The 10,946-nt window shown below is 39.5% G+C and overlaps 1 protein-coding gene across 1 annotated transcript in view; it reads left to right on the top strand.

The window, feature by feature from the left end:
- Window positions 1-1,367: 1,367 nt before the first annotated feature.
- The window catches only part of LOC117479802 (voltage-dependent calcium channel subunit alpha-2/delta-4-like), a 97,981-nt gene continuing 88,402 nt past the window's right edge, over window positions 1,368-10,946 (top strand). Inside the window, 1 exon segment of the mRNA XM_034126886.1 lies at window positions 1,368-1,474. Coding sequence (XP_033982777.1) covers window positions 1,368-1,474 — 107 coding nt within the window.

The raw sequence follows: 10,946 nt of genomic DNA, 5'->3' as shown, positions 1-10,946 counted from the left end.
CAGTGTGTTTGTCCCGGGGACAGGAGACACCCCCTTGATGAGAAACTGTAAGAAATGATCGGGGAATCCCTCCGGAGTGGAGTCATGACGACTGGATCTGAATTATTTTTGTTGTATTTGGTGGTTTGTGTTCCAGCTGTCGATCAGCAACTATATATCCATAATCCACCAGTTAAAGGAAATACAATTAATGGATTGTGTTATATTAGCTGTACAATTTACCGCATATGGTGTTCTTAGTTTCCATGCCTCCTGTGTTTTACGAGCGACTTATCAAGTCTTGGCAAACGGCATAAAACACGATTAAACGTGATAGTATATAAAACCATGCTCGTATCTACAACCTATAGAAATGCAAAACAGCGTCAGTTTAGACGTCATTCTGTCCTCCTGCTTACCGCATCATTTATGAGAAAACATTTCATAACATTAACACAACATATTCGAGGTGGTTTTAAATAGCATATCCGTATTTATTTATTTCTCCAAGTTATGTTTTTGTGTGCACTGAGGAGTCTCAAACAGGCGTTTGTTTAATCATTTAAAGATTGGCTTTAATCAATGTTTGAAAATGAATTCTTCATATTTGATAAATGAGAGGTAACATTTTATTTATGGTATTATTTCCACATATTTCTCTCCATTCTTCCTTCTGCCAACGGTGTCGCAGTTTCTCGTCTCTCCCGTTTGTGTGCTTAGTGCGTACGCATGGGTTAGAGTTTGCGTGGAGGACAGCACATTTTCCCGTCAAGTTAGTATTTTATAAATCGCAAACATTGCGTAGAAACTGGCGTACGCCATTTTTTGAGCGTATATCCCTTTATAAATGAGGCCCCTGATCTCCAACGCCAAGAAGCTCGCTTGTTTCCAATACCGAGTGTTGCTGATTTTCCTCGCCTGAAACACACGATTAGTTCCATGAGTTAGTGAAGCAAATTACAGAAACACTGCACAGTTATTCACAAGTCAAAACGTTTTCATAGCAGCCGAGAATATCTAGCTAGCTAGATGTTATTAGCCAGCTCGGGGCCAGTGTTAGCTAGTTCAGCCTAGCATGGCTAGCTTGATCTACTGAGCAAATAAAAGTACATCTGAGACCATTATTGTGCAGATTAAAACCCCAGTGCATGTAGTTGCTTTTACCTTCGTCGTGGTCGCCCTCTAAATCCGCCGTTGGAGCGGCCTCCAATACCATACTGCCCGACTCAAGGCTCGATGCTGTACCGGAGAATGAAGGTCTGTGGCTGAGCAAAGCATCCAAGCGGTCGTACCATTTACTGCTCTTCCGGTCGTTACCACTTTTATTATTCCAGTCTTTAATTTGTTTGTAGTCCTGCCGGAGTTTCTTTATTTTTAGCCGGCATGCCATGGCGCTGTGCAAGATTCCCATCTCAAGCAACTTCTTCGAACAACGATCGAACATCTTCGAGTTGGGTACTGGCTTCAGCAGCATTCCCTGGGTCGCGTCCTCGGTGTAGATCTCAAGAAGCGCTGATACCTCTTCATCACTCCATCGCTTCGATGATTTCCTGATGTTTGCCATAACTGCGTTAAAAAACAAAAACCGTCGGTCCGCTGGGTTTTTGTAGCAAGGAAAAACAATGGCGGCTCTACACAACATTTTCACAGTTGTACGGGGCGTGGTTTGCAATTCGCCTAGCCAATCAGCACTGAAGCACTTTTCACCCTCAGGAAAGTACGATCTCTCAGCGGGCACTAAAAATGGGGGTAAAAGTTCCCGAGATTAAGTACGATTTTTGGTGTGAACGCGACATAAGGGGTACTAACGGAACTAAACGCGAAAAGTACGGTGAAAAGTACTCCGGTGTGAACGCGGCTAATAATGTCATTGTTAGCTAATGAATGTTTCCATGCTGAACAACGGCAACATGACAACGTTTTCATTGGTCCCTCTTCTTTAGAGAAGACCAGGAAATTATGGATACACGGATCGTGTTCAAATCAATAGGCACGCAATGACTCTAAATAATAATGATCACGCCACCAAACACACATTCAAACTAAAGGAACCAGCCTGTTTGGGAAATGTAAGAAGTAGAAAGTACAGGTATTTGGGTTCAACATGTAAGAAGTAGAAAGTACAGGTATTTGGGTTCAACATGTAAGAAGTAGAAAGTACAGGTATTTGTGTTCAACATGTAAGAAGTAGAAAGTACAGGTATTTGTGTTCAACATGTAAGAAGTAGAAAGTACAGGTATTTGGGTTCAACATGTAAGAAGTAGAAAGTACAGGTATTTGTGTTCAACATGTAAGAAGTAGAAAGTACAGGTGTTTGAGTTCAACATGTAAGAAGTAGAAAGTACAGGTATTTGTGTTCAACATGTAAGAAGTAGAAAGTACAGGTATTTGGGTTCAACATGTAAGAAGTAGAAAGTACAGGTATTTGTGTTCAAAATGTAAGAAGTAGAAAGTACAGGTATTTGGGTTCAACATGTAAGAAGTAGAAAGTACAGGTATTTGTGTTCAACATGTAAGAAGTAGAAAGTACAGGTATTTGAGTTCAACATGTAAGAAGTAGAAAGTTCAGGTATTTGTGTTGAAAATGTCAGAAGTAGAAAGTACAGGTGTTTGAGTTCAACATGTAAGAAGTAGAAAGTACAGGTATTTGTGTTCAACATGTAAGAAGTAGAAAGTACAGGTATTTGGGTTCAACATGTAAGAAGTAGAAAGTACAGGTATTTGTGTTCAACATGTAAGAAGTAGAAAGTACAGGTATTTGGGTTCAACATGTAAGAAGTAGAAAGTACAGGTATTTGTGTTCAACATGTAAGAAGTAGAAAGTACAGGTATTTGTGTTCAACATGTAAGAAGTAGAAAGTTCAGGTATTTGTGTTGAAAATGTCAGAAGTAGAAAGTACAGGTATTTGGGTTCAACATGTAAGAAGTAGAAAGTACAGGTATTTGTGTTCAACATGTAAGAAATAGAAAGTACAGGTATTTGTGTTCAACATGTAAGAAGTAGAAAGTACAGGTATTTGTGTTCAAAATGTCAGAAGTAGAAAGTACAGGTATTTGTGTTCAAAATGTCAGAAGTAGAAAGTACAGGTATTTGGGTTCAAAATGTAAGACGTAGAAAGTAAAAAGTCGTCTAAAAATAAGTAGTGGAGTAAAGTACTGATACCAGAAAAATGTACTTAAGTACAGTAACAATGTATTTGTACTCCACTACTTCCCACCTCTGACTAGAAGAGTCTGAACCTCTTCACATCAATCAAGTCTGGAGTTTTAATGAAACAGATGTCACGTATTAGTATTTCGACTTCTGAGCAACTCGATACGGACGAGTGTGATGTAATGAGAGGAGGATTTCTGATGTAAAAAAAAAGTACAAAACTTGAGTAAATGTACTTAGTAACTTTGCACCTCTGCACGTCGCCCACTTTCTGACGGATTGACAGCTGCTGGTTTTGACTCGACGTAACGTGTGTGCAGTGATGTAATATAACAAAGTACATTTACTCTACTACTGTACTTTAAGTATATTTTGATGCCAATACTTTTGTACTTTTACTCAAGATCTGAGTACTTCTCTCAGCTCTTGTTTGTAAAAGGGAACTGTGAATGATAATAGTTGTTTTAAAAGTCTGATATTCACCTCTGAAATGTAGTGGAGTAGAAATATGAAGTAGAATCAAATGGAAATACTTAAGTCAAGTACAAATATGTTCAAGCAGTGGTGTAATATAACAAAGTACATTTACTCTAGTACTGTCCTTTAAGTATATTTGAAAGCCAGTACTTCTGTACTTCTACTTTTACTAGTACTTCTCCCGTCTCTTGTTGTGTACAAAGTAACTGTGAGTGTTGTCACTTTAAAAGCCCGATATTCACCTCTGAAATGTAGTGGAATAAAAATAATAATACTTATATATCGCTTTTCTAGAAACTCAATGACGCTTTGAAAGAGAGTAACACAAAAGTAGTAGAAGTAGTAGAAGTATAAATTAAAATGAAATGGAAATAGTAAAGTCAAATACAAATATGTCCAAAAAGTACAAAACTTGAGTTAATGTACTTTGTTACTGCACCTCTGCCAATACTTCTGTACTTTTACTTTGACTAGTACTTCTCCCACCTCTTGTTTATATGTGTAAAAGGGAACTGTGAGTGATACTAGTTGATTTAAAAGTCTGATATTCACCTCGTAGTGGAGTAGAAGTATAAAGTGGAATTAAGTCAAGTACAAATATGTCCAAAAAGTACAAAACTTGAGTAAATGATTACTTTGCACCTCTGCACGTCGCCCACTTTTCTGACGGGTTGACAGCTGCTGGTTTTGACTTGACGGCTGGTTTTCAAACTGGGACACGTTCCTCTTCAGGGGCGCTGGGGGGTGAGGGGAGGCGTCCATTGGGAGCTGGTGTTGTGGTGGTCGTTTGTACCCCCCCCCCCCCCCCCCCCCCCAAATACCCACTCCTCCAGATGCCCCACGATGACAGAAAAAAGGACATTTGGCAGTGACTTGAGCTGTCGTTGCTCGAAGCCGAAGCGTGCCAGGAGACAGCTGCAGGATCAGGGTCTAACAACCATAACAAGTACTGGAGTACAAATACTTACTGTTCAGAGAGAGCAAAAGTACACACATCCTTTACTCAAGTAGAAGTACAGATACTTTAAAAATACTCTGGTGAAAGTAGAAGTACTGACTAAACTTCTTTACTCAAGTCAAAGTAAAGAGGGCTTTGAAATGTACTTCAGTAAAAAGTACCCATAACTAGCAGCTGTTTTAAAGAGTACCTGACCTCCCTTTATATTAATAGAACAATAATGTCATTGTTAGCTAATGAATGTTTCCATGCTGAACAACGGCAACATGACAACGTTTTCATTGGTCCCTCTTCTTTAGAGAAGACCAGGAAATGATGGATACACGGATCGTGTTCAAATCAATAGGCACGCAATGACTCTAAATAATAATGATCACGCCATCAAACACAGTAGTACAGTAACAAAGTATTCCCACCTCTGCTTACTGTACTAAAGTACATTTTTCTGGGATCAGTACTTTACACCACTACTTACTTTTTTGACATCTTGTTACTTTTACTTCTTAAATCTTTAACACAAATACCTGTACTTTCTACTTCTTACATTTTCTAAACAGGCTGGTTAATTTGGTTTTAATCTGTGTTTCATTATATTTATTAGAGCACTTTTCCGAATGCTCAAAGCACTTTAAATTACATATTACACATATCAGACATGTAACAGTGAGTACAGAACATTAGGCTGAAGTATCTCGCCCAAGGACACAAAGTTATGGGTACTTTTTACTGAAGTACATTTCAAAGCCCTCTTTACTTTTACTTGAGTAAAGAAGTTTAGTCAGTACTTCTACTTTGACCAGAGTATTCTTAAACATGAGTATCTGTACTTCTACTTGAGGAAAGGATGTGTGTACTTTTGCCATCTCTGTAACTCCCCCCAAAACCCCCCCATTTGCCCCCCAAAACCCCTCCATAACTCTCAATCCACGCTTGGCCACGCGGGGCAACGACCCCCTGAATACGACCATTGTTGAGGCTAAGCCCTCCATATCAGAGCCATGAACCCCCTTAACACACACACACACACACACACACACACACACACACATACACACACACACACACACACACACACACACACACACACACACACACACACACGCACACACACACACACACACACACACACACACACACACACACACACACAGTGGTGGAGTGTGTTGGTGTGTTAACATGATGGACTGCACTTTGATAGCAGCAGCTGTTTGCTGTAGAGACGAAGGGGAGACAATCCACCGTTAAAAACTCTAAATACTGCAGAGAAGAAGAGAGTATGTTAAAGTACATTCTGAAGCTCGTAGGATTCTTTAACACAAGTTTTTAGAGTTTCTTACTTGTTTTGCAGCCATCGCTTTTCACACAAATGAAGTGCAAATGAAAATGAACTTAGCAGTGCAGGAATGAGTCTTACACCCGGAAATAAGTCAGCATTTTAGCACTTCTTCTCCCCTGGTCTGTAAATCAATGGTTTTCTAAATGTGTTTTTATTTTTTTTGTCTGAAATTAAGTCTGTGGTTAACACAAGCTGAAGAGATGTTTGTTCTTTAAAAGCAGAGGTTGCTAACAAGTGTCTAAATGAGACGACTAAACGTCATCACGCCCAACATTAGCCACCTTTAGCTTAGCGGTGGTGACGTGAAGTCATGTGACCATGCTGTAGTTCCTTTATAGCCCAACATTAGCCTCCTTTAGCTTAGCGGTGGTGACGTGAAGTCATGTGACCGTGCTGTAGTTCCTTTATAGCCCAACATTAGCCTCCTTTAGCTTAGCGGTGGTGACGTGAAGTCATGTGACTGTGCTGTAGTTCCTTTATAGCCCAACATTAGCCGCCTTTAGCTTAGCAGTGGTGACATGAAGTCATGTGACCGTGCTGTAGTTCTTTATAGCCCAACATTAGCCTCCTTTAGCTTAGCGGTGGTGACGTGAAGTCATGTGATCGTGCTGTAGTTCCTTTATAGCCCACCATTAGCCGCCTTTAGCTTAGCGGTGGTGACGTGAAGTCATGTGACCGTGCTGTAGTTCCTTTATAGCCCAACATTAGCTGCCTTTAGCTTAGCAGTGGTGACGTGAAGTCATGTGACCGTGCTGTAGTTCCTTTATAGCCCAACATTAGCCGCCTTTAGCTTAGCAGTGGTGACGTGAAGTCATGTGACCGTGCTGTAGTTGTTTATGTTTGCACTACCATATACCAAATCCTATTCCTTGTATAACGTATAAATAAACTTGATTCTGAATCTGATAGGCTTAAAAAAAAAACTAGTTCAATTGAAATTCAAGATGGCCCCCACTCTCTGGGAAGTTTACATCTGTTCTGTGATTGGCTGCTGGATGCAGTTTCTGGTCAGTAACTGATAAGCGTTCACTGACAGTGAGAGTAGAAATATGTGTGTGTGTGTGTGTAGCAGAGGTGGGAGTAAGTCCTACATGTGCAAGTCATGAGCAAGTCTCAAGTCTTGACCTACAAGTATCAAGCAAGTCCCAAGTCACTGTGGTGAGAGTCAAGCAAGTCAAGTCATTGCTCAGGTCAAGCAAGTCAAGTCAAGTCATACGAAATTCTGATAAATAAGCCCAGTTTCCGCATTTAAATCAGTTAAAAGACAGTGGTTATGAAAATGGATTTAACCCACACTATGATCTTCATTACATACACAGTTAATCATTTGAAATCTAATTTAGACCCATGACAATCATATTAGATTCATATTAACCCTAGAACTGCAGACAGCTAGGACTCAATCAAAAAGTCTGTTCAAAAAGGCAGAATTCCAGGTAAGAAAATCGTATATGGCATTTGCCATTACACATATTTAATTTAAATGTCTGTTAACACTAGAACCGCCAACAGCGTCAGCATCTACATAGATATCATTTTCAAATCATTTAATTTGTTCCTCTTCATAATTTCCTTATAAACTAAGTAGGACGATTTAAAACTCACTTAATTGGGTTAATTTTGAAATTGCTTCAGTTTATCATCATAACAGATCAAAAAGCTCAGATTCATTTTACAATAAATCAAGGAATGATGCACTTCTACAAACAAACACAACATAATTAAAACATTTAAACAAACTACTAAAAGTAGATGAACTACATTATTCAACAGTTTACAGTAACTTCTGATAATAACACAGGGGAAATAAACGAGGCATCTCTTTTCTCTCTCTCTCTCTCTCTCTCTCTCTCTCTCTCTCTCTCTCTCTCTCTCTCTCTCTCTCTCTCTCTCTCTCTCTCTCTCTCTCTCTCTCTCTCTCTCTCTCTCTCTCTCTCTCTCTCCTCTCCTGACAGCCCGTCAGTATCAGGGTTAGTAAAATGAATCCCTTGGGGTTCTAGTGTTCATTTACCGTTTTGTCTTCTCTTTGCTTAATCGATTTGAAACCAAGTCTAACGTAGCTTAAACTTAACGTTAGCTTTCTAGCTAACACAACACATTCACGCACCTTTCTCTGTGGGTTTTTTGTAGTGACGAATGAAGTTGGATGTTGTGGTGGTCGTGTCACTGATCTTTATGCTGCAGACCCTGCATACCGCTGTTCTCTTCTTATTAGCGTCATCAACAACATAATCCTTGAATCCAAACTTCACTATTTGTGGAGTAACGCTAGCCGCTGCCATGTTAACTGACACTCCTGCCGTAGTGGGTTGCCAGGTTTGCGCGCACGGCGCTATAATCACCCAATCACGTTTTTTGAAAAAACTAAACGTAATATCTCACTACAAAAACAAACGCAAATATTTAATTTTAAACAGACATGTCCTTTCAAGTCATCTGTCTCAAGCTTAAGTCAAGTCTCAAGTCATGAATACCAAGTCAAAGTCAAGTCAAGTCTTTTATCAATGTTAGTCAAGCAAGTCTCAAGTCCAAAGATATGCGACTCGAGTCTGACTCGAGTCAAGTCATGTGACTCGAGTCCCCACCTCTGGTGTGTGGTTACATAACTGCTAGGGACACCGCCTGACCTTTCACCCGACGACGGGTCACTGAACTCAGGTGTCTCAGTAGAACTGGTTTCTGATTAGTCACATGAACACGTTGCTTTTACACGTCATCACTTCACTCTCGTGTGTCTTATAAGCATTCTGCAGATCAAAACATCAGATGACTCCATCGGCTTCAAGCACGTCTCTGCAGGTTATCGGGAGATGCCCTAAAAGACGATCAAAGTTTGGCTGATTTAGCAGAACATTGCCAAAATGGTACACAATTTGCCAAAATGGGTCCAAAAATGACATTAAACTAGGAAATCTGACCAATCCATTGCTGCCAAAGCTCTTCTGGAAGTGCACCAAAAGACGCTACAAAGTTGGGCCTTTTTTAGTCATTGCTCAATTGCACAAGTATTAACATTGCTGTTTTTAAAAGACTAATTTCTTAATTAAGAGTGACAATGGTGACGACATGTTTTTATCATTCCTCCAGCTGTTAAAAAACGAAATGCATTAAAAACGTTTTTAAGTATGGGATTTTTCTCAGAGCTCATTTTTTAAGATACAGTTGAAATCTTAAAATCTTTCAGAAACTGAAAGATCAGACGAGTCCATTGACGCCAAGCATTTGCCCTAAAAGATGTGTCTTAGTTCGGTTTTGCTTATTTATTTTCGGGTTGTATGTTCACCCTGAATAAGGAAAAGTTAGACTTAAAGTTTAACTTGTGTTTTAGTACACAGTTCTCTATTATAAAATACACAACAGAAATAAAAGATCAGCTTCTTTCTGGACACTTAGTGAAAGTTATTCTCTGAAAACATAGTAATAAACAATTCAATGTTTGGAAAACCACTTGTCTCCTCACTTTTAATCCTATATAAGCTTCAAAGTCCAGCAGCTCACATCGTGTTTCATGTTAGCACAGCAGAGTCATCCCTGGCATGTTGGCTCTCACAATACTGCAGCGTCAGCATTACCTTAAGTGTAAATACTGTGTGTGTGTGTGTGTGTGTGTGTGTGTGTGTGTGTGTGTGTGTGTGTGTGTGTGTGTGTGTGTGTAGGGGTCAGTTATGGTGTGATTTACTCTCCGCTCTGACACTGTTACCAGATCCTCCATGACACTTCGAGAACTGGAACCCACCTCACCAGCACCTTAACACACACACACACACACCACACACACACACACACACACACACACACACACACACACACACACACACACACACACACACACACACACACCACACACACACACACACCACACACACACACACACACACACACACACACACACACAGTTTCTAAGAAGTGAGAGTGAAGAATGTTCTGGTGTCGCTGGTCAGAGAACGACTCTGAACTTTGTGACCAGGATCATAAAACTGATGAAAACGGATCCCTTTTATTTCTGTTTCATAACTTCTGTTACATAATTGAAAAAAACACATTAAACATGAGTTTCCAAGACATTTAAAACTGTTATTTGTAATATTGTATATATTATATAAGCCCCTTACACATGCATATTGTTATAGTTGTTAAAGTTCAACTTTTCAAGCATCGACGGAAGCGTCAGCCAATCAAATCATATGCCAGTACAAGCTCTAGCCAATCAAACCGCGTGCTTGTGTGTCCGGGGCGGGAGATTCATGTGATTGGTTGTTGGTCGCGCTAAAAATAAACTCCAGTACAACATTGCAATAATCAAATTCAGTTTCTCAACACCGAATAATACAATTAATAACAAATATTTATAATAATAATATGAATACATAATTATGATAAATAATTATAATAATTAAAGATATGATGATATGAACACAAATAATAATAATAATACATGTGAATAATAATAACAACAAATGTATATATAATACCAGTAATAATACAAAATATGATATACATATATAATAAAAATTATAATAAAAATTATAATTACAATTAATAAAAGAAAATGAAACATCATCTTTACCCTTATGTTGTGTTCGGGTCTCCCGTGACCCGTTTCAAGTTTAAATTATATAATAACTACGCTCTAGTTTTTGTTATCGGAACAAGGCTTCATGATATCCTCCACAACAGATATATAAACACTACAAAACTGATTTTGACAATTTTAGCCAAGTCTGAAGGTCTCTAAAAAACAAGTGTATAATTTGGTGTTGGGGTCTGGGGAGACCCAGCAGAATTGCTGTGGGTCACTCGGGGTCAAATTTGGCCCAATCAAGATTCATCTTTGACTTTAGACACCCCTCCCCCACCCCCTTCATCCACTGTAACAATCATTATTTCGTTACATGCACCTGGTCTCCCCTCCCTCTGCCCCCCTCCCCTCCCTCTGCCCCCCTCCCCCCACGGGAACTCCACCTTTCTCAAAGAATATGTACACTATAGTCTAGCAGGAAGGGCCCTCAGATTTCGAGATACCCCTACCCGAGGTAGAGCA

Source organism: Trematomus bernacchii, unplaced genomic scaffold (genome assembly GCF_902827165.1).
Source record: "Trematomus bernacchii unplaced genomic scaffold, fTreBer1.1, whole genome shotgun sequence".
Classification (NCBI taxonomy): Eukaryota; Metazoa; Chordata; class Actinopteri; order Perciformes; family Nototheniidae; genus Trematomus; species Trematomus bernacchii.
The sequence above is the reverse complement of the archived record's forward strand: the minus strand, read 5'-3'. Positions and strand labels throughout refer to the sequence as shown.